General features: G+C 44.8%; 2 protein-coding genes across 2 annotated transcripts; both read left to right on the top strand.

The window, feature by feature from the left end:
* The first annotated feature begins 3,110 nt into the window (after nt 1-3,110).
* LOC129674587 (olfactory receptor 15) lies at nt 3,111-4,066 on the top strand. The gene has a single exon (XM_055604669.1). The coding sequence runs from the start codon at nt 3,128-3,130 to the stop codon at nt 4,064-4,066; it is 939 nt and encodes a 312-aa protein (XP_055460644.1). The 5' UTR covers nt 3,111-3,127.
* A 7,183-nt stretch (nt 4,067-11,249) lies between these two features.
* On the top strand, nt 11,250-21,533 carry Znf174 (zinc finger protein 174). The gene is made up of 3 exons (XM_055604879.1): nt 11,250-12,150; nt 13,137-13,359; nt 16,807-21,533. The coding sequence occupies exons 1-3, from the start codon at nt 11,749-11,751 to the stop codon at nt 17,406-17,408; spliced, it is 1,227 nt and encodes a 408-aa protein (XP_055460854.1). The 5' UTR covers nt 11,250-11,748; the 3' UTR covers nt 17,409-21,533.
* The last annotated feature ends 1,926 nt before the right edge of the window (nt 21,534-23,459 follow it).

Genomic DNA, 23,459 nt, shown 5'->3' with positions numbered 1-23,459 from the left:
GTAGAAACAGAAGGAGAATTCAAGGCCAGCCTTGGCCACATGGTAAGGTGTGGATAGCCTGTGCTACATAAAACCATCTCAAAAATAAACAAAATAAAACACTCCTAAATGGTAAGGAAACTAGGAACCAAAAGAAAAGACTCTATAAGAGAGAGGAACAGGCAGTAAAGGACAGTTAAGTTACTGGGTGTCACCCAGGAGGCACCTTGGCTTTGTCCATCCGGCTCAGGCCCAGAATCTAGTCAGTCTGGTATTTCCTCTTGAACTCCTCCAGGCTGAAACTGCCCAGTTGGGAGCAGAGGAGAGACTGGAAAGAGGTATGACAACTCCCGAGCAGGCACAGGCCCCTGGCCTTCCACAGACCAGCAGCTGAGCAATGGCAGGGAGGAGGGCTTGGCTGCTCATCTCCTGTGGAGAGCTGAATACTTCACCTAGAGGAGGGCAGGTAGGGGAGTGTCAGGAAGAACTTCCAAGCAGTTAATCAGGATAACTTAGGCCCTCAGTCCTCTCAGAAGAAAAGGAGAAGCGAGCCTTTCCCTAATGTTAGATGAAGGTGCAAAGTTGATTTGGGAGCTACCCTGACAGTCTGTCATCCCCGACTCAGCAGAAAGACTCCTCTGCTCACCTCAAGAGCAGGTTTTAAAAATGTCCTTCTCCTGAGGATGGAGAAATAGCTCAGTTAGTAAAACATTCGGCCCTGAGGTCAAGCTCTAGTCAAGAAAGAGCCACATGTGGTGATGCAGGCACTTGTAGTGCTGGCACTGGGAGACCCGGGGATCCCTGAGTCCAGCTCCGGGTGGGGGTGGGAGGTTGAGGGGTTTTTCAAGTCCCAAAGAGGATGTGTGGAGTCGGCAAGGGAAGGAGACTAAATCAGGTGCTAGGGTGTTAAGCTCGTGGGTTTATTGAAAAAGGTTACAACTTTTATATTCTATATTTCCATAGTAGCATAGTAGCATTTCCACAGGTAATGTTGAAATCGGATCCCAAGAGATGTGTGATCTTTTCACAGATTGTTTTGAACCTGTTTTTACCCAGGTTTTTAACATTTAGAATGAAAGAGGCCATCAGCTTCATTACAGTATTTTTCTTTGAAGCAAGAGCAGTCAGTTCAGCAAGCATCTAAGCCCCTATTGTTCCGGAAGGTTCAGCGACCTCACCAGGAACCCTTACGTTTCCTTCTGCATGGTCTCAGCTGGGTCTGCGTTCACTGTTTTTCTCTATTTGTGCTTTTATCCTTGGGACCAGGTGTACCCAAGAGTTTCTGGCACCGTCTTTCAGTTAGTAAATCTTTAACTTCTCTATTCTCGGTGCAAGCAGGATTCTTGTGTTGGAGTAGGCAGAGTTATCACACTATATGGTTCCATGGCGATGCAGGCTTTTCCAAAGAGTTACTTTGTTTAGAGAGGCTGCCACGGTATGCGTTCACAGCCTCTACCCAAGTCCAAACAAAATTCCCCCAAGCAAAAAAGCATAAGGGAACTCCCGTAACACAGAATGAAAATCATCGAAGCTGAAAGTGAAAGGATGCTGGAGAATTGTGACTCCTGATGTCAACATGCTGGAACTTTGTCAAGCAGCAGTGGTTGCCAGGCTGATTGGCATGTAAGTCCCAGGTCTCAGAAAATAAGGTAAAAGATGGTGAGAAGGAATGACACCCAAAGGTTGTCCTCTGGCCTCTAGATATGTGTGTCACACACACACACACACACACACACACACACACACACACACACAGTCCTAGGAAACTCCTTTCCTAGGAGTTAATTGGCCGTTACTGACAAGAGTGTGTTTGTTTACTGCTTTAAGGTGTTAAGAACGACCCCTTGGTTTAGCAGTAAACACAGTAGTCTATACTTCAAAATATCAGGGGTGGCTTCTGGTAGATTTTAATTTCCCTTAGCGTGCACACATGTAGACTGCTTTAACTTCTTTACAGAAAACCCAGTTTTATATTTTAACATGTTTTACTTAAGCTTTTTGACATGTCTAAAGTCTTATTTGTCACCTTCTTCACTGACAAATTCATAGTGTATATATGGTGAATATTTAATCTACTCAGTATTTTTTATTTATTTTATTTTATGTGTGCGGGTGTCTTACCTGCGTGTATGTATGTGCACTACACACAAGCAGTGCCCGTGGAGGGTAGAAGAAGGCCTCAGGTCAAGTGGAGCTTGAGTTACAAACAGTTGTGAGCTACCAGATGGGTGCTGGGAACTGAACTGTGGTCCTTTGGAAGAGCAATGGATGCTCTCAGCTGCTGAGCCATCTCTCCACCTCCCAACCATGTCCTTGTTTTGGTGCTTTATAGGCACATGATGATCTTCCCAGACCAGGAGCTTTAATTTGAGAAGAGAGGACTGTCAAAGAGAGAGAAAAGAAATTCCTTTAAAGACTTTATTTTTTGATGGTTATGGTGGCACATGCTTTTAATCTCAGAAAACAGGGCAGGTGGGATCTCCGTGAGTCAAGGCTAGCCTGGTCTACACAGCGACTTCCAGTCTGGTTAGGGCTGTGTAACGAGACTCTGTTTGAAAAAGGGGCAGGGCTTTATTTTCAATTATGTACGCAGGTGCTTGGGGTGGTATGTTTGCATATGTACCCCTGCCAGGAGAGGGTGTCAGATCCCCCAAAGCTGGGCTTATCGGCTGTCGAAAGATGGCGACACTGAGAACCAACCTCAGGTCCTCTTAACTGCCGAGCCATTGCTCCAGCCCGAGAAAGAGAGTTACCAATAACTTCCGGGGAAGACTTTCCAAATTCAGTGTGTGTGTGCTCAGAGCACAGAAAACCTTAGCTGAGGAAATCTGTGTTTTCAGAATGCCCCTATCTAATTCTAACTTGCCAGCTCCCCTCTGTCCTGTCACACCGTAGCCTCAGACTGAAGAGTTGGCTGTCTTCACGAAAACATTCCCTCCTCTATCTCTGTGCTAGGTTCCCTTTGACATCCCAGCTCAGCTGACAACCAAGGATTGCATAAAAGCTTGTGCCCAGAAAAGCTGGACTGGTACTGAACCGTGGAGGCTGAAGAACATTCTGGATGCAGATTTAGCAGTAGCTGCCTCTTCCCTTGCTTCTCCCCCAGGAGTTTTCCAGAGCAGGCTTCCAGGGACCGAGGCAACCGGCAATGGAAGCGGACAGCAACAGCTCTTCTGGGAGCTTCATTCTGATGGGCATATCTGACCATCCCCAGCTGGAGAGCATCTTCTTCGTAGTCATCCTCTCCTCCTACCTGTTGACCGTGGCCGGGAACTCAACCATCATCCTGCTTTCCCGCCTCGATGCGCGGCTCCACACACCCATGTACTTCTTCCTCAGCAACCTCTCTTCCCTGGACCTTGCCTTTACTACCAGTTCAGTCCCCCAAATGCTGAAAAACTTATGGGGGCCAGACAAGACGATCAGCTATGGTGGGTGTGTAACTCAGCTGTACGTTTTCCTTTGGCTGGGGGCTACCGAGTGCATACTGCTCGTGGTGATGGCCTTTGACCGCTACGTGGCAGTTTGCCGGCCCCTGCGCTACATGAGCATCATGAATCCCCGGCTCTGCTGGCTGCTGGCCGCTATCAGCTGGTTGGGCGGCCTAGGCAACTCCGTGATTCAGTCAACATTCACTCTGCAGCTCCCATTCTGTGGACACCGGAAGGTGGACAACTTCTTGTGTGAGGTGCCCGCCATGATTAAATTGGCCTGTGGGGACACGAGTCTCAACGAGGCCGTGCTCAATGGTGTCTGCACCTTCTTCACTGCCGTCCCACTGAGCATTATCCTGATCTCCTACTGTTTCATTGCTCAGGCAGTGATGAAGATCCGCTCCGTCGAGGGACGCCGGAAGGCCTTCAATACGTGCCTTTCCCATTTGGTGGTGGTGTTCCTCTTCTATGGCTCGGCTATCTATGGCTATCTGCTGCCAGCTAAGAGCAGTAATCAGGACCAAGGAAAATTCATTTCTCTCTTCTACTCTGTGGTCACACCCATGGTAAATCCTCTCATCTATACTCTAAGGAACAAAGAAGTGAAGGGGGCGCTGGGAAGATTGCTGGGGAAAGGAAGAGAAGCCAGCTGAAGAACGAGCTATCTTCTCTTCTTCGTTGCTAACTCCCTCTTCGTCCTGCGTTCCTTTCTTATGAGGTCTACAGTCAGCAAAGCCAAGGCATGTTCTTGACAATACTACACTTTCGGAAGATGGCTAGTATCGTTTGAGGCATTCTGTGTTTATTTGCAAGAAATACTACCGTGAGCTACAGTTAGCAGGGCAGATGTGTATCGTTCAGATCCAGAAGCTATTGAACTAACACAGATCTATTTCACTGTCTCTACCTCTGATGTCTATGTTATTTATTATAGAACGTATTTCTGCTGAATTCTTTACTTTCTAAGGGACATGAAGTTTCTTGTATAATTCCATGAGTTCAGGCCATGCATTATTAACTTCAGATGAAAATGGAATCTACCTTTGTATCTTAGCTATCCATCATCTCGGTTCAGTTCTCTGTATCTGCTCAATGCTGCAGACTAACTAGTCATGCTTCCCACACCGTCGCTGGATTACCCTTCTCTGTAAATCCGCATCCAAATTTGCCTTCTACCTAATGTAATAATTAATGAGAAAAGTCAGGCAAGACGATTTGCCTTTCAATGCTAGCCCCAAATGCCTCCATCTGGCTTTATTTAAATCATTCCCGCTAACATCCCGAGCCATCAGGTCTGCTACCAGTCTGAGCAGTGGACTGTGGAATATGCTAGGATTCCTTAAGCAAGTCAGGAGCCCAAGGGTCGTCCATTCACTAAGCATGCCCTCTGCCTCAAGCTTCAGTCTTCTAGCACAGCTGCTGCAGGGAGCCAACAACTGATTTAGGACAAAACTTATCTCGAGAAACTGTGTGTTGGAATCACAACTATATGACTCTACCCTTTACTAGAATGGCTAAAAGAAAGCTCATCTGCCATAACAGTTCACACACCCCTTTCCCAGACAGAAGCCAGGCTAATATGGGACAATTGTTTGGCATCTACATTATCAGAAAAAAAAGATTAATAGGTTTCAGAGGTAGTTTCAAAGGATCTTCAGCTTTGTTTCTGTATGTGCTCGGTAAGTGCTTAGTTAATGAAATTATAATTATATTGAGTGTTATCAATCTCCTTTTCTTGTGGTAAAAATCTAAACTTCCCATACAGATCATTTTCATGTTTGCTGGTTTGGGTTTCTGTCCCTTGGATAGAATGGAACAAACAATGATAAATTTTCCCTTCCACTACTTCCCCTAAAAAATAATTTAACAATATTATCCTGTCCTATATTTGTTTCTCTACCTAAGACCAAAGCCACAACCTGACTTTCCAGTTCTGTCCATAGCAATATTCTGTTGTGGAAAATACAAATTGCTAATAATGTTTATTATTAAAAGCCTATAATTATTATGGCAGTTATTATTAACCCACTACAATATCAAAAAAAAAAAAAAAGACACAGACACCTGATAGATTTTAGGTAAGCCTTATTTTACCTGGGGCTGGGCAGATATTAACCCACGAATCTACCTTGTTACCTCCCAGCTCCTCATCCCATGCCATTTACCTCAATCATATGCTAAATAACACAGCTGACTCATGGGAGTAGTAACTCTAAGGAGACAGGCAGTCATGTCCTCTGGTCAGTTCATTTGAGTTTCGAAATAACTACAAGTATTATAGGGAGAAAATAGAATCATTCTTTAAACATTTCAGAGTTCTGCGGAGCTTCCTTCTGGAAAGTATGGGGCACCTTAAAACTATGAGTTAGGGGAGTGGAAAGACAGGGCGTGTGGGTGTTCTGGATTAGTGGGAAAGAGAGCCACTGTAGAATGAATTTAGGATTCTCGAGCAGCAGTGGGATCAGTCTCTCAGGGACTGAGCCTCAAAAGCAGAAGCTTTTTAATGTTACACAAAAGACACCTTTAGCAAGCCAATTTCTGCACACCAAAACTTTTTTTTAATTAAATTATTTTTTTTTATTATTAGTTATATTTTATTAACTCTGTATCCCAGCTGTATCTGGCTCCCTCATTCCCTCCCAATCCCACCCTCCCTCCCTCCCTCATCTCCTTCCTGCCCCTTTCCAAGTCCACGGATTGGGGAGGACCTCCTCCCCTTTCATCTGACCCTAAAATGATGATACCTGTTTTATCAGGTATCATCAGGACTGGCGGCAAAGTCCTCCTCTGTGGCCTAGCAGGACTGCTCCTCCCTTAGGGGGTGGGGAGGTCAAACACCAAAACCTCTTATCTGATCTAGGGATCGGATAGTCTTGAAAGAACTAAGTCACCTTAAGCAATTCTCAGCCAAAGGAGACTTCCTGGGTTGCCAGGCATGTCTTGAGACTAAGTTATGCAAAAAGCTCTGAGAATCAGTCAAAAGAACAATCCCATAAAATCTCAGGCAACAATCGCTGCCACAGGGCTACTTCGAAGCCTAGGTGCCATCATTACTCGATTCATGCCAGATACAACGGCTTTGTAAATTCTGCTTACTGGAGGGATAAGGGTGGGGAAGGGGAGAAAAGATAACTGATTAGAGCTGGAAAGTGAAGGGCATCATGGGTCTCCATGGCAAAAGTATCCTTAACAATTTTGTCCTTTTTTTTGTTGTTTTAAGATGGGGTCAGCACTGTAGATCAGGCTGGCCTTATGCTCACGGCAATCCTCCTGCCTCATCCTTCAAAGTGCACGGATTAGTGGTGTGCTCTACTATGGCCAAGTTGTTCTTCTCCCTTTAAAAATTATTGAGGGATGAATATGATCATGTTTCATTGTCCACAGTATGAAATTATCAACAATGGAGGCTGGAAAGTTAAGAAGCTTCTCTTAGTCAGGCGCTGAAATCTCAGCACTATGGGAGGCAGAGGCAGGTGGATCTCTGTGAGTTCGAGGCCAGCCTGGTCTACAAAGGGAGTCCAGGACAGACAAGGCTACACAGAGAAACCCTGTCTTGAAAAAGCCAGAAGAAGAAGGAGGAGAAGAAGAAGAAAAAGAAGGAGGATGAGAAGGAGGAGGAGGAGAAGAAGAAGGAGAAGAAGAAGCTGCTTCTCCTCCAGAGGACCTGGTTTGAGTCCTAGCACCCACAACTGTCTTTAACTTCAGTCCCAGGGGACTCAATGCCTTCTTTCTTGTCTCCAAAGGTACCAGGCATGCATGTGGTACACAGACATAAAATGCAGACAAACACGTGAACACATAAAAAGTAATTAATTAAATTAAAAAAGAAATTCTCAAGAAAAAAAATGTTATAAAAAAATGGGTAAAGCTGGGGGCTACAGCTCAGTGGTATAACAGAACACTTTCCTGGAATGCCTGAGGTTTTTGGATCAATCTCTAGAACGGCAATAAACAAATAAGAAATAAATAAATAAGTAAGTAACTTGGTAGGTATCTTGAGGACTAGAGTGTACGGCAGCTGCCAGACCCCTCTAACACAGCCTCATTGGTTGTTGCCGGGAACAGCACCCCGCTGCCAGGTGGGGGTGAGCTGGTGGGAGTTGTAAACATTATTCCAGCAGTCCCTGAAGATCTGGTAGAAACTGAAACTCCAATACCACCATTTCACAGAGGGCGGGGCAGCCTACTTTAGGCAACTTTTAGATGACTGCCTAGGAATGTCATAGCGGTCCGCACTTGGAAGGAGTACCTTTCAGGGCCACAGGGTCTCTGGAGCAGCCCCGACTAAAGCAGGGTCCCCCCAGAACAAAGCTGCCCCTGTCTGTGGTGGTGACACCTGGGTGGTTTCTAGGCTGTAATGAAGTTTTCTCTGGGCATCTGAACCTCAAATGAAGTTTCTGTGGACTATCCATGACAGGATCAGAGGTTTCCAAGGAACTGTAAGGTGTGGCTGTCAAGACAGTTGTGGCTGTCATGTTGACAGCTGGAAGAGGTAGCTGTTTGATTGGCAGCTGCCTCACCTTTTAATTTCATGAGGTCCCAGTTGTCAATAATGTATTTTCTGGAGGGCTGGAGAGATGGCTCAGTGGTTAAGAGCACTGACTGCTCTTCCAGAGGACCCAGGTTCAATTCCCAGCACTCATATGGCAGCTCACAACTGTAACTATAACCCCAGGATCTGACACCCACAGACATACATTCAGGCAAAACACTAATGCACATAAAATAAAAACATATAAATTATTAAATAATGGGTTTCCTGAGCAACAGGAGTGTTCTCAGAAAGTGTTGCACCTGTGCTAATATCTTGGGATGTTTTCCTTTTTTTTCCCCTCTAGCATTTTTTGTTCCAGTTCTTATGTTAAGGTCTTTGGTTCATTTGGAGTTGATTTTTCTGCAAAATGAGAAGTAAAAAATCTACTCTTATTCTGCTACGTCTGAATTTAGGATTCACTTAGCAAGTGATGGGGGCCATTTTCGATTAAGTAGACAAGTCAGATGAGATCTTAAGGTTGTCTGGAAATATATCCAGTCAAATTGTTTCCTGGAAAAAGGTATAAAGGTATAGGAACATGGAACTTTGTACTAGCCATACAATAGACTATTGTATGGTAAATTCAGGTAAATTCAGACAGAATAGGAACCAGCTACAGGCACAAGGTTTTCTTTTAGGGTAATGAGAATGTCTTATTAAACAGATAGAGTGGTTGTTACACAACATTGTAAATAACACTGTGGTTGCTCACTCTATATTGGTTAATTTGATGTTATGTGAATTTTTACCTAATTTTTTTCTATATGTATCTGTGCATTGGTGCATGCTTTTGTAGGCTAAAGGTCACCCATGGAGGTCATTTCCTCAGGAGCTGCTCACCTTGTGCCATTCCCCTCCCCCTGCCCCTACCCCTGGTGCTGAGGGAAAAGGTCAGGTTTTTAAAATTCTCTGAGCAGACATCTTGATTAGGTTTTTGTTTGTTACTTGCTTTTAAAACTTTTTTGTTTTGTTTTGTTTTATTTATTTATTTTTTTTTTAAGACAGAGTCTCACTACGTAGATTTGGCTGTTCTGTAGACCAGGCTGGCCTCAGATGAGATCAGCCTGCCTCTGCTTCCTGAGTGCTGGGATTAAAGACATGTGCCACTATGTTGCATTTTAAACTTTTTAAAGACCTGTTTATTATTTTTAATTATATGTAGGTTTATGTGGCTTCATGTGGGCATATGCATGTAAATGCAGGTGCCAGTGGAGGCTAGAGGTGTTGGATCCCCTGAATTTAAAGTTATACATAGTTATCAGCTGTCTGACACAGTGCTAGAAATAGAGTTCAAATTCTCTTGAAGAACAAGTGCTTCTAACTACTCACCGTCTCTCCAGCCCTCTTGTCGTTTAGTAGTTGTTGTTTTGGGCTTTGTTGTTGTTTTGTCCACCTTGTTATTTTGAGGCAGGGTCTCTCATTGGCCTGGAAATTAACATCTAGACTAGGATATCTGGCCAGGGAGTTCCTATGTCCACCTGCCCTCCCTCCACCTCCCCAGCATTGGGATTACAAGAGCTCCAGATTTTTCACATGCGTCTTCATGCTTATGTGGCAAACACTATATCAACTGAGCTATTTCCCAGCCTCAAGAAAAAAATAATAATCAGAAAGTTTTCTAGAGCATCCTTGCACATGCCTGTTATCCCAGCGCTGGGGAAACTGAGACGGGAGGATTATTGATTGGAATAATGGAATGAACTAATGGCAAGGCGAAGTTATATATAAATAAATGCATATCGGAAGCTGCTCTTGGCTTCCATGCAGGGGGAGGGGGAGAGAGAGAAGCACACCAGATGATTGAAATAACAGAATGAGTTTATGGTAAGACAAAGTTATATATAAATAAACGTAGGTTCATTGGAAGCAGGGGGGGATGGGGGGAGGCGAGGGAAGAAGAGTGAATGAAAATGTCTGGATGATATAGGGAAGAGCCTCTGGGAGAGGGGAAGCCCTGCCCCTGGGCTAGGGAATTCAGGGTAAAGGGCACACCCTGTCGCAGATAGAGACCTAGGCATGCCTGAAAGCAAACAGTCATAAGCTGGGCTACATTGTGAGACTTTGTCTTAAAAGAACAACGAAAAGTTTCTTAAAAAAAAAAAAAAGACTTGAGTAAAAATAAAAGAAGCTGGAAAGATGGCTCAGCTGTTAAGAGCAGTGGCTGCCCTCCCAGAGGGCCTGGGTTTGAGTCCCAGCACCCACATCACAGGTCACATCTCTCTGTACTCCAGTGGCAGAGGATTGCAACATTCTCCCTGGCTTTCACGGGCACCAGGTTTGCACACGGTACGCAGACATACTCACTGGCAAACTTACCCACACACATAAAAATAAATTTAAAATTAAAGGGAGCTAGAAGACAGGCAAAAATCAGAGAAGAAATTCATTTTGGAAAGGATAAGCGCTTGCTATGTGGCAAGGACTAATGTCTTTCAGCATCCAAAGAAGTGTGTGAAAATAGTTAACGTTAATCGTCAATAACAGAATTAAATTATAGTTGCCTTACACTTTCTCTCATTCTGTACCTTGTAGACCTCAAGAAAGTGTAATAGATGCTCTCCACATTTGATGGCTCCCATTGACCCCTTATGTTCTGTTCATCACTAAATTATTGACTCACTGATTGTGGAGACAGGGATTGGCCCCACGCCCTTGCACATCATAAATACTACCACCAGGTTGTCAGCCAGACTCTGAAGATGGTTCCTGTGGTGGGCAGCCTACTTTGTTTTCTACTCATTAGCATTCGTTGAGTCAGGGCAAGAGTTAGACTATATAGAGGCGGGAAAACCCTAGAGGTAAGGACAGAGAAAGTCAAGGTCCTGCAGTGGAGAGCTAGATGGTTAAACACCGGGGTCCAGCTCCAACCACCCCACAGACGGGTCCTAAGAGGGCCTCCCGACCAATGTGAGGCCTGATACGGAGCCCTTCACACGGAGGACTTGCTTGAGCTCCGCCCTTGCTGCTCCCCAAATTCCCTCAGGTAGCACCTTGCGCACGCTCCCAGACGAGCCACTGGACTACGACTCCCGGGAGGCACTGCGAGTGATTGATTGGTCAAGCAGCTAATGAACGGGTGCCTGTGTTCCGGAGACCCAATCCTGTAGGGGAGAGGCGGGTCTTCCCGTGGGCAGCTCTGGCAGCCAGTGGGCGTCTCCGAGCCCCGCCCCCTAACCCATGCTCTGGGGTTCCTGGGCTCCAGTCTCAGGAGAGGTAGGTCGCCGGCCGGCGGGCACTGGCTTCTGAGCCGCCTCTGCTCGTGGCGTCGCAGGTGGCTGCTGGAGGTGACACGAGCACTGCGGTGGCGCTGCGCGCCCGCTTGCCGCAGCCTCGCCAGGCCGGACCGCCTGGGCCGCGGAGCCGCTCTCGCCATCCTTGGCGGTGCTGTGGCCTCGCTCCGCTCTCGCAGGTACTGGAGGTCGGTGTCTGCGGAATGCGAGAGTTGGTGCGAGACAGCTTGAACTTCTGGGGATTCCTCCGCCAGCCCGTTAGGCCGTGTCGTGCATTTTGCTAGATACCCAAAGAAAATACTCCCTCCAGTGCCCTTTTCGGATATTATGACTTTGCTTCTTAAAAACTGACGAGAAGACCCAACTCTTCCCGCTGCCAGGAACTATCTTGTCTTTAGAGTCTGGGATGAAGGCTAGCAAATGAGAAAGCTATGTCTTTGCGGCCCTTCCCTAACACTTCAGAGGAGCTTCGTTCCTACCATTTTTCCAGCCTTCAGATTTCTCCTGAGCAATGACCCAGAAGACTCCATCAGTTTAGTATTAGAGTGATATTGTGCCCTGAGCCCTCAAAATGGCAGCTAAAATGGAGATAACTTTGAGTACCCACACTGAGGATTCTGACAAGCAAGAGAGACACATAATAATGAAGCTGGAAGAGAAACGTGGGGACCCTCAGCAGAAAGCCTGTCCTGATCCAGAGCTTTCCCGCCAGAGCTTCAGACACTTTTGTTACCAAGAAGTGTCTGGCCCCCAGGAAGCACTCTCCCGCCTGCGACAGCTCTGCACACAGTGGCTGCGGCCTGAACTACACACTAAAGAGCAGATTTTGGAGCTTGTAGTGATGGAGCAGTTTTTGGTCATCCTGCCTCCAGAGATCCGGGCGCAGGTCTGGCCTCGATGCCCAATGAGCAGCAGGGAGATTGTGACTCTGGTGGAAGATTTGCACACAGCATCCAAAAAACCAAAGCAGTGGGTAAGGAGGGTCCTTTCTCTGTGGCTCATAGGATATCTTTGTTGTCTTTTGGGGTAGTGTTTTGGGGCAGTGTCAGGATCCCTAGCTAGTCAGAGATTCCAGAGGAAGGGATAGCTTCAAAATTTCCTTCCAGCCTCAGGTATCTTCTCCGTCCTCCAAAAAGTTGTAACAGGATTTCAGAAAACCAAGCCACTGGCACCCAGTGAGGAAATAGAAGACTAAGCTATTCCTTCATAGGCCCTTGACCTTAGAAGAATAGTTTTAAGATTCTGGGATCTCTGCTGTCTACAATCAGAATCCTTAGCCAACCAGTCTAGCCTGTTTGATAGGAAGCTAACGCTGGGTGAAGATTGGTGGACTTTGTTCCAGTGTAGTCTACCATATTGCCTTTGAATGGGGAAGTCTCAGCTCAGGTCCTGGGTGTTGCTGTCCTGCCTCATCCGCTTCCCCAAGTCAGACCCCAACTGGAGCCTCTGAAAGAAGCAAGTAAGATGTGCTTTAGAAAATGGAACTGGCAACAGGGTGGGGCCAGTCTCCTTAGTTCTGAGCACCCTGGACCTCTCTGACAGAGAAACATAACAAGTTGGAACGTTTTTCAATGGTCCCTTACCATCCTGATTCTGTTCCCATGGGGCTTGTCTCTAGCAGAAGAAGTGAGGGTATAGGGTGGGAATCCGGGGGAGCATTGTCATTACCTATTCTGATATTTTTGCAAGCTCTCTTCTGATGGTCTTGGCTCCAGGCTGTATTAGAATAGCCCAAGCTTTGAGCACCTTCTTGGGAAGGCCTGGCTGATTATGAAGCAGCCTCATTCCTGCTCAGCATGTCCTTCCCTTCACCTCCTTAGAGGTCTTGGTCTCTCTGAAAGTTGAATTCTAGGTCATTACCAGGTCCTCTAAGGGTAAAGAGTCCTTCTACAGCAGTGAGGGACATGTTGTGCTCAGTTCATCATGGAATGGAGAATTAATGGATAGCCCTTTTCCTAGGTGACCGTTTGTATGCAAGGGCAAAAGGTACTCCTGGAGAAAACAGGGCCTCAGTTCGCAGGACAAGAACTTCGAGACTTTCAACCCCAAACTCCTAGCAGAGACACTCAAGAGAACTCTCTGGAAGAGCCTTCCCAGGAAGGATCTCATGACCAGCTGAGTCCCCGTCACTGGGAGAACTTTGTCCGCCTCCAGGAACCGGTCCCCAAACTGCCTGAGACAGGTAAAACAGTGCACCCTTGGGCCCTTTCATCAGCTTATTTCCATCACAGCATCTCATGGTTCTGCAGCTGCAGCTGCGTTGTGTATGACCACTTTTTAAAACTTTTTGTGTGTGTGTGTGTCTGTGCGCGCGCGCGCGCGCGTTGGCGCCATAGCGTACATGTGGAGGTTGAAGGACAAGTTTGTGGAATCATTTCTTTCCTTTTACCTTTATTTGGGTTGTGAACATCAAGCTTCAGTCTCTGGGCTTGAGTGCAAGTGCCTTTACTTACTAAGTCATTTTCCTGGCCAGTTCTTGCCTTTTAAAATTACATATAATATTTTTGTTGTTGTTGTTTTTGAGACAGGGCCTTACTATGCAGCCAAGGTTGGTCTGGAACTCATTTATATAGACCAGGCTAGCCTTGAACTCACAGACATTCACTTGCCTCTGCTTCTGCTGGGATTGAAGGCATGGGTCGGTCACCACCCTCAGCCTGTTTGGTTTTTTACTTGATTTTTGAAAAACTACTGGATTAGTTGGAAAGTGTCTGCGTCACTTGAGGAGCCTATTAAGAAGGTTCGAGGACTTGTATCTACACCCTTGCCAGCACCAACCCCAGCTGTTCTCATTAGGACTTAATATCCCCTGAGGTTTTTTTGATTTCATTTCCCTAATGAGTTATGATGCTTAGCACTATTTCATATGTTTATTAAGTTACATATGTTGGCCAGTGAGCTGGCTCAGTGGGTAAAGGCACTTGCTGCCAAGCTTGACAGCCAAAGTTCAATCCCTGGGGCCCACATGATGGAAGGAGAAACCACTTCTGCAAGTTGTCCTCCGACACCCACCTGCTTTGCCATACAAACAACCACTCCTAACACACACAAATTAAATAGACTTTTTAAAGGGGAATTGTATATCTTTGTCTTTTGGTGATTATCGGGTGTCCTGTAGCCTAGGCTGGCTTCAGAGCTGAGGCTGAACTTGAACTCCTGATTCTCCAGCCTTCACCGCCTAAAGCCTGTATCTGAATCTTAGACCTCACAGATGATAATTTGTGAATGTTTTCTCTCATTCTATGAATTTGGTGGTTTCTGTTGTTGTTGTTGTTTGGTTGTTTTTGTTGTTGTTTTTTTTTCCAGAAAGGGTTTCTCTGTGTAGTTTTGGCTGTCCTGAAACTCGCTCTGTAGACCAGGCTGGCTTCAAAACTCAGAGATCTGCCTGCCTCTGCTTCCCAAGTGCTAGAATTATAAGCCATGTGCCACCATTGGCCAGCTTTTCCTTTCACTTTTTTGATGGTATTCCCTGAAGCACAAATGTCTTTCATGTTTTTAAAAAACTTGTACTATAGTTTTATTTTGAGTGTGCCTGTATGTGTGGGCACACACATGCCATGAGCATTTGTGGAAGGTAGAAGAAACTTTGCAGATTCAGTTCTCTCTTTCTTCTATGTGGGTCAAACTCAGGTCATCAGGCTTGGCCACAGGCGCCTTTACCCTCTGAGCCATCTTACCAGCCCAAATGTTTTTCATGTTAACAATCTCTGATTCTTTCTTTTCTTGGGCTTTTGGTGTCGTAGCTAAAATACCATTGCCCAATTAAATGATTCATGTTCACTGAAGAGTTGTTTAGTTCTTGGGTTCATTTTGAGTTAGTTTTTTGCATGTAATATTTTGTACCTGTTACTGAGGCTGCTATAACAAAAGTCACATAGACTGGGCAGTAAACAAACAATGGATTTATTGTTAAGAGTTTCAAAAGTTAGGTCCAAGGTCAGCTGGAGAATGGGCTTAGTAGGTAAGAGTGTTTACTGAGTTCAAATTCCCATAACCCACAGAAAAAAAAATCAGGCCTGGCTGTATGCTCTTGTAATGCCAGTTCTGGGGGGTGGGAGGAGAAAGGATTTAGCCTCAGGGTCATTAAGAGACCATGTCTCAAGAGAATAAGGTGGAGATAAAGCAAGATATTTGACATTTTCTCTGGCCTCTTCACTTGTGCTTTACAGAGGCACACAGAAGCATATGTGCCATACTTATATACTCTCACACACACACAAGCGAAAAGAAGTCCAAAGTTGGTACCAACACATGCAGTGTCTGAGGCCCACTGATGGCACCTGCTGTGTGTCCTCATGTGGCTGAAGGGCACTAATTCCATTCATGAGGGCCATCTTTATGACCCAGTCACCTCCCCGTACTTGTACACTGGGGATTATCAACACATGAACTTAGGTTGCTACTCACTGAGACTGGAATCTTACTTTATTCTTTGAAGCTTGTGAGAATCCAGTGATTCCAGGGTCACTCTCTGGAAAATGATGCCTTTCCCATTGGATTGTTCTTAAAAACCTTGAGGAAGCTAGGCATGGTGATCTCAGCACCCGTAATCTCAGTTCTTGGGAGATGGAGGCAGAAGGTCAGGAGCTTAAGATCATCTTCAGTTACATAGTGAGTTTGAGACCAGCCTGGGGTATATGAGACCCAACCTTAAAAAATGAACAAAGCAAAACCTTGATGAAAACCACTTGGCAATAACTGTTTGAGTTCCTTATTAAATTTTAAGTGAATTCAAAATTCAGTTCCTCAGCCACATTAGCTCTGTTTCAAATACTCAACAGTCACATCTGTTTGGTGGATACCATGTTGAGTGCTGTATACAGTTCATGAAAACAATCTTTCCACTTCAGAGGTCTTGTTGGTTCAGCAGTTTTGCTGGTCCATTCTAGCTCTCATCCATCTTGATCCTCAGTCCTGTCAGAAGGTGGACAGTTTCTTTAATTAGGATACATATCTAGTTTACATTCCAGTTTCTAAATACTTAGGCAGTCAACATTATACTGAGAGAAGCACCAGAGTCACTGGATTATTCATCCTTTGAAGTGAGGGAGGTTGCAGTCTTTGTCTTCGTAAGGGAGATATATTTATTCAAATAATTGTTTTCAGCATTGGAATGGTAACCCTTAGCCAGGTGCGGTGGTACATGTCTGTGGTCTCAGCTTCTTGGAGGATCACTAAAGGCCCTAGAGTTTAAAATCAATCCGGGCAATACAATAGACCCTGACAATAAATAACACACCCACTGTCTTCCTTCTTGATTGTTTATACTTCGTTCTCATGATTTTTTTCTTTCTTTCTTTTCTATTTCTGCTTTTTTCTATACCTTTTCCTAAAGATATGCAGGACAGAAGGAGAATTTGGCCCCTAGCTTTACTATAAATTAGGGAAACTCCCAGGAACTAGTTAACTGTGCAGATTTCTAGGCCTAACCCTCAGAGATTCTGGCTCATCAGTGTCAAGGGTGAGGAACCTCTTGTTGATTGGCCCAGAGGAGGCTAATGCTAGCAGCAGAAGACTACCTACCCTTTGACAGACTTCACAACATATTTTATACTTTTTTTTTTTTTTTTTTTTGCTGAAGTTCTTTCTTCTAAGTACAGAAAATGAAACATACTATTTCTAATTGTAGAGGCCTCCAGAATGAGAAGTGACAACAAGGAAAATCCACAGCAGGAGGGAGCAAAAGGTGCAAAGACATTTGCCGTGTTACCTGGAAGGTCTAAAGGGAATAGTTTGCACAGCCCTGAGCCAAGAGGGATGAACATGAGTGAAGCCCGATTGTCAGGGTGGCAGGTCACCCAACCACATGCTCAGAAGCCACCTGCTCTCTACCAGAGACAATGCAGAGAGCTGGACTGTCTCAGCAACCCCCTCAGAGGCCACCCACTGAGAGAGCTAAAGAAAAGCGGTGGAGGCAGAAGCAGTCTGAGCAGCCTCCTGCAACGCCTTAGTCCCCAGGCAGCCCTCTCAGCCAAGAAGCCTTACAGATGTGATGACTGTGGGAAAAGCTTCACGTGGAATTCGGAGCTGAAACGACATCAGAGAGTCCACACAGGGGAGAGGCCCTACATCTGTGGGGAGTGCGGAAACTGCTTTGCCCGGCAGTCAACTCTGAAACTGCACCAGAGAATCCACACTGGGGAGAAACCATACCATTGCAGCCAGTGTGGGAAAAGCTTTCGCCAAAGCTCAAACCTCCACCAGCACCACAGGCTCCACCATGGGGACTAAAGAAATGCTGTGTGCTTTAGAGTCCTGGGGAAGGGCTTTCTGTCTCTCCTTTCCTTCCTTGCATGTAAATCACAGAATGTTCCTGTGACTTACAGAGCAAGTGGCCCTTGGGGGACTGATGGGTGAAAATTCAACTGGTAAGAGCTCAAAGAGGCTGATGGGGTCTGTCTGCAAAGATGGCTGATGCGGGTATTGGGGCAGAAAGAACTGGCGTCTCAGCAGAGTGGGGACTAGTTAACTAAGGAATAGTTAGGATGACTTGCAAGTGGTTTTAATTAATTTAATTAATCTCAGTTCAGTTCTCCTGGTTGCTTTATCTTCTAAAATACAGTTATTTTCATATGCACACAAGCAGTTCAGCAGTTTTCCAAGGATAGTCTTTCTGCAACTAACTTTTTTGTTGTTAGTGGTGCTGGTTTTTATAGCTCTGTCTGCTGGAACTCACTATGTATAGACCAGGATAGCCTTGAACTCACAGAGATCCACCCCCCTGCCTCCTGAGTGCTGGGTTTAAAGGTGTGCAATCTACACCCTTCAGTAACAGACTTAACAAAAGACAAATTGAGATATATATATATATGTATTTATGTGATGAGCAGTTTCTAAGTAAGTAGATGGTACTTTTATTTAAAAAAAAATTTATTTGATGTGTTTTATATCAAAGTACTTTTGATTTACAAAAGATGTTGCAACTGCAGCCTAGGATGTAAGGAGAAGTGAATACTGCTCTGGTGGACAGGGGAATTCTATCTGTTCTTTCTCAAGCCATTAGCTTTAAGACCGTGACTGGCATGTTCACAGTGTTTACCATTGGATTTTGGCAATGGTTATACAATCGGTGATTCCAGGAAAGTTATTGAAGCAAGTTAATTTATGACAGGTAAATTATACCTCCATAGCATTTTTAAATAACAGAATTCTATGTTTATATAAAATGTTAGAGTTCCAGAACTGGGTCTGTGACACCATCCTCTGCCAAACTCTTGCTCACTTAAAGTAGGAAGAAGAACCCAATCAATATCACCCTAAGCAAGCCCTGCTCTTCCTCAGCTCAGGCAGATAAAGTGTTTCACCTTGTGTACACATGGAGGAGGCGGCCATTCTTCTGAAGGCACCACTATGAAGTCACTGCCTTTATCTCCAGTGTTGAGCCTGTCCTCACCTCTTTGCCAGCCCACATACCATTACTGGACAGAGCCTTTACAGTCATGACCCCTCCCCCTCACATACACATACCCTTTCTTCTAGGTCAACTTCACTGTTGTCTTGTAGCCACTTCTTAGTCATGTCTGTATTTGTTTTCTATTGGTGCTATAACAAATGACTGCAAACTTGGTGGCTTAGCACAGCTTCTCTTATACTACTGGAAGTTAAAAGTCTGAAATCAGTTTCACTCAGCCAGAATCACCTTGGGCAGGGCTTCCCTTTCGGAGAATCTGAGAGGTGAGTCAGTCTCCTTGAATTTTTCAGCTAATATCAGCCTCCTACATTCTTGAACTCATGGCTCCTTCATCCTCAAAGTACATTCTTTGACTGTCCGTCTTGCCCAACCTTGTCTAACTTCAGCATCTCTCTTAGAAGGATGCTTATATTGGGTATTGCAGGATAATCTCTCCCATCTCAAAATCGTTAATAGCACCCCAGAAAAGTTCCTTTTGCCATTTAAGGTAACATTTGCTGGCTGCAGTGATTAAGGTGTGAGTGTATGTTGAGGACCATCATTTGGCCTACCTGTCCTGCCAGTGTACCTTGGGTCAGCTTAGTCACTCAAAGGCGATCTCCCAAAGGGAAGGGACAAAGACTTGTTTCTAAGCGTTGGCGAAGGGACACTTCCTAGAGTTCTGTTACTTGGGATTTTTCATAGAGCTAGTGAGTATGTTTCCTCTTTTCAGATTACACATTCGTAGTTGTTTAGTGTCTTCGGTACCTGTTCAGCTGAAGACCTTTAATTTGTGTGACAGACTAACAGTGAACATTATTCTTTTTCAAAAGGTCAAGACGGGCTGTCGCCTTGCCTTCCTCTCCCCAGTGCAGTTGACCTTTGCATGAGGCTCGCCTCCAGGCAGCTGACGGCACTGGAGGCCTTTGGGCTGTGTTTGTATGTGGGGTTCCTTCATCTCCTTTGCCCATGCATTCTTCGCCAGAGCCTCAGCATCAGGTCTTGACCTATTCTCTTTGCAGCCAGCTTCTCCTTCCTAGACCCCAAAGGAGAAAATGGCCTTTTCCCTTTCACATGTGGCTCTTGCTCCTAGCCATCCCATTGGCTGCCATATTTCTGGGTGCTGCCTAGCACATACTGGTGTCAGGTTAGGGGGGACTCCTGCTTGTAGTGTTGGATCCCTGAGCTACTCCCAGGGAGACCCAAGGAGAAAGGAAACATGGACAAATAGTGGATGTCTATACCTCTGAAGAGCATTTTCGCTGCTCCAGTAGGGTGTAAACCAATCCCACATTACAACCATCACTTTCCATAAAATTGGCATTGACTCCTCACAGTACAACAGACTGTTACATTTTCACTCCAACGTTTCCTAAAACTAAAATGCTTCCTTTTTATTTCTTCATTGAAGAATTACACATACCAGAAAACGCGTGCACTTATAGTATACGGTTCAATGGTTACAATACAGTGTTTAGTTAGAGCTGTGCCTCTTTTTAGAACATTCTCAGCCTCGCAGAGAAAGCACCCTTAAACATTAGCAGGGATGCCCTGTTCCTGTCACACCCTGTGCCTCTGGAGCAGAGTATCTTCAGGTTCACACACGTATCACATATCAGGACTTCATTCCTTTTATTCCCTAGTCATGTTGCATTGTATGAAGGGGCATTCATTTATCTATTGATTGATGGACATTGTGTAATTGCACTCTAGCTATTGTGAATGGAACATGTTGTTCACAACAATGCTGCTGTGAACATTGACATTTAAGTTTTTGTATTTCATTCCTTTTGGGTACATGCCTAAAGGTTGAACTGCTAGGTCACGTGATAATTTTCTGTTTACCTCTTTTACGAAACCTCAAACTATCTTCCAAAGAGGCTGCACCACACTTTACATTTTGACCAGCAATGTACAAGGGTTCCAATTTTTGTTGTTGTTGTTAATGATTTTGCCTTTTGAGACAGTCTCATGGCTGGCACAGAACTCAGACTCCCAGCTGAGACTGACCTTGAACTCTTGCTCCTCATGCCTCTACCTCCCAAGCGTCAGGATGATAGGCATATGTCACATGTCCAGCTTCCTAAAGTTTGTCTTTGCTCTCCCAGTCAATGTGAAGTGGTGTGTCATGACGTTGATTGTATTTTCCCTGATGACTAATAACACATTTATTGAATGTGTATTTCCTTTGAAGAAATAGCTACTCAAAGTTCCCAGCCCCTCTGGTGTTTTGAGACAGGGTCTTCTTGCTCTGTAGCTCTGGCTGGCCTAGAACTCATTACATAGACTACGCTGGCCATGAATTTGAGATAACATCCCTGCCTCTATTTCCCAAACCTTTTGAGTCTTGCCCTGTAGCCTAGGCTGGTCAGGCTTGCAGCGATCCTCCTGCCTCAGCCTGAGCCCTGGGATTCCAGGTATGAGCCATCAGAACTTTCTTTGTGACCCTTTTAAAATGCATTATTTATCATTTTTATTGCTGTGTTGGAAGGATTCTTTAAATATTCTGGAATAAGGAACTTGTCAGGTGTATGACTTGCAAACTGTTTCTCCCATTCCTTTGTAATACATTCTTGTACAATTGTTTTGTTTTTGCAGTGGGTGCTGATATAATCTCCTGTATAACTCAGGCTAGTTCAAACTCGCAATCCATCTGTCTTAACCAGTGGAATGCTGGGATTACTGATGTACACCCATGCCCAGCAGTACGCATTTGTAATAAAAACAGCTGTCACTTGCCAAAATACATGGGACCCATAGTTTCCAAATTGCCAGTAAAACAGTCTGACATTCCTGTGAATTAAGAATGAAGTTTAGGATTCTTGGAACATAATTCATACCAGTTCTTGCAAGCCTGTTGAGTCACCCACAGATTTTCCTGTACCAGTCATGAGTACCTCACAGTTCCTAAGGGAAACTTAAATATCTATTAAAATGGTTCTGCTGTTTAGCCCTTGGAATAAACATTTTTCCCACTGAAATAAAGATGGTATTGACTACTTTATAAGTAACAGATACTAGTAAGTGCTTGATACACATTTTTCTCCAGTCATGGGGTTTGAACTCATTTGAATTCGGCAAACTTGAAGACTAATTTTCTATTGTTTTGCTGTTTTAGGAAGAAAACCACAAATGTTCAGAATTCAAATAGTCTAGATCACATTTCATAACCATCCAATTTTTGTTTGTTTCTTTAGTTAGTTTCCTGATTGGGTCTTTGGTTGGTGGTCTGTGTTTTGAGATGGCGTCTCACTGTATTGCCGAGACTGGCCCCAAACTCTTGGGCTCAAGCAGTCCACCTGTCAGTGTCCTGAGTTTCTGAGACAACAAAACAAGACAGCAGGTGGCTGGGTTGGGCTGGGCTGGGCTTTTGAAACTGGCATTAAAGATATGTGCCACTGTGTCTGGCAATTTTTAAATCACTGTGCTGTGAATTTGGGGATGTCCCCTGAGAAACATGTCAGTGGAGCTGACAGGTATTCCGAGTTTAAAGAGTGTCTAAAGAACAGATTTTGGGTGGCTTATCTGACTTAGGCTGTACTGAAGAATGCCACCTTCAGCCTCATTCTTCCTAGCTGGATCATCAAATAAAAGATTTACAGGGTACATACCCCAAGAGAGAACAGAGAGGACAGAATGAATAGACAAAATGTTCTCCCCAGGTGAAATATTCAACCACAAGAAAGGAAGTACATATACTATGTATGTGCCTGAAAACAGGCTCAGTGATAGAGGCCAGTGGCAAAGCTCATACATGATTTCAGGTATGTGGAATGTCTGCTTAAGCAGACAACTAAAGACAAAAAATAGATTAGTGATTGTCAAAAGCCATGATGAGGGGGTCATGTGGGGTGATTACAGATACAGGTTTCTTTGGGGGATTGTGGTTGCACAACCTTGTGAATATTTTAAAAAGTGAATTGTGAACTTTAAAGAATAACTTTTATGTGAACCATAATTCAAAAAGATGATGAGACAACATCATAGTTAATTCTTTACCACATGCCTCACAGTCAGCTGACCCAGCCCAGGACCAGGTTAATAGCATCTCCAACTCAGGGCAGTCAAGGGGAATAGCCAAAGGTGAAAGTTACTAATCCTAAAGCTTTACCAGGGATAATCAGGAGGTCCGAGAACGCAAGCCCATTTGCTGAAGGTCTAGACTTATCCTGAAGTATGCATGCCTCCAAAAGCAGCAGATCGCACCCATTCTCCCTTCATTTTAACTCTGGGTTTTGGTATAGGGTCTTTTGCAGCTGAAGATGAGCTTGAGCTTCTGACACCCTGGCCTTCACTCCCATGTGTTGTGTACATGTGTGAGTCAGAGGACAGCTCTGTGGATCAGTTCTCTCCTTCTCCATTATGTGGGTTATGAGCGTCAAACTTAGGTCTGAGTTCTTCGCCCTTAAATACTAAGCTATCTTGCTGGCCCCTCATTTGTTTTGTCTGTTTTGAGACAGGGTTTCTCTGTGTAGCCCTGGATGTCCTGGCACTCACTCTGTAGACAGACTAGACGGGCCTTGCATTCACAGAGATCTGCCTGCCTCTGCTTCCTGAGTCTGGGAGTAAAGGTGTGCGCCACCACTGTTCTGCAGCCTCTCGTTCCCATTCTCTGCGTCCAGTGAAATCCATCCTCAATTCTGAGACTGCCTTCCCTTTGTGACATGTGGGTTCTAAAAATAGTGCCTAAACTGAGAATGCTTGCCTAGGAACACAAGAAGCTAACACTGGCTGTCGAGAGAGTAACCGAAATGGTCACATTGAAGACTTCAGATGTTACCCTAAGGACAGCAGAATGTCTGTGGAAAGTGTCAAGTTGAATAGTGACATAATCAGATCTTACTCGACTATTTTACTTAACTGGATAGATAATGTTTAGTTACTGTTGGATA

Source organism: Psammomys obesus, unplaced genomic scaffold, assembly GCF_907164565.1.
Source record: "Psammomys obesus unplaced genomic scaffold, mPsaObe1.curated_primary_1811, whole genome shotgun sequence".
Classification (NCBI taxonomy): Eukaryota; Metazoa; Chordata; class Mammalia; order Rodentia; family Muridae; genus Psammomys; species Psammomys obesus.
This window is presented reverse-complemented; position numbering and strand designations above follow the sequence as displayed.

Coding starts and splice junctions, on each gene's coding strand:
- Znf174 (XM_055604879.1), top strand. CDS start 11,749: ATGGCAGCTAAAATGGAGATAACTTTGAGTACCCACACTGAGGATTCT. Junction 12,151..13,136: donor CCAAAAAACCAAAGCAGTGG/GTAAGGAGGGTC, acceptor CCCTTTTCCTAG/GTGACCGTTTGTATGCAAGG. Junction 13,360..16,806: donor CCCCAAACTGCCTGAGACAG/GTAAAACAGTGC, acceptor TTCTAATTGTAG/AGGCCTCCAGAATGAGAAGT.
- LOC129674587 (XM_055604669.1), top strand. CDS start 3,128: ATGGAAGCGGACAGCAACAGCTCTTCTGGGAGCTTCATTCTGATGGGC.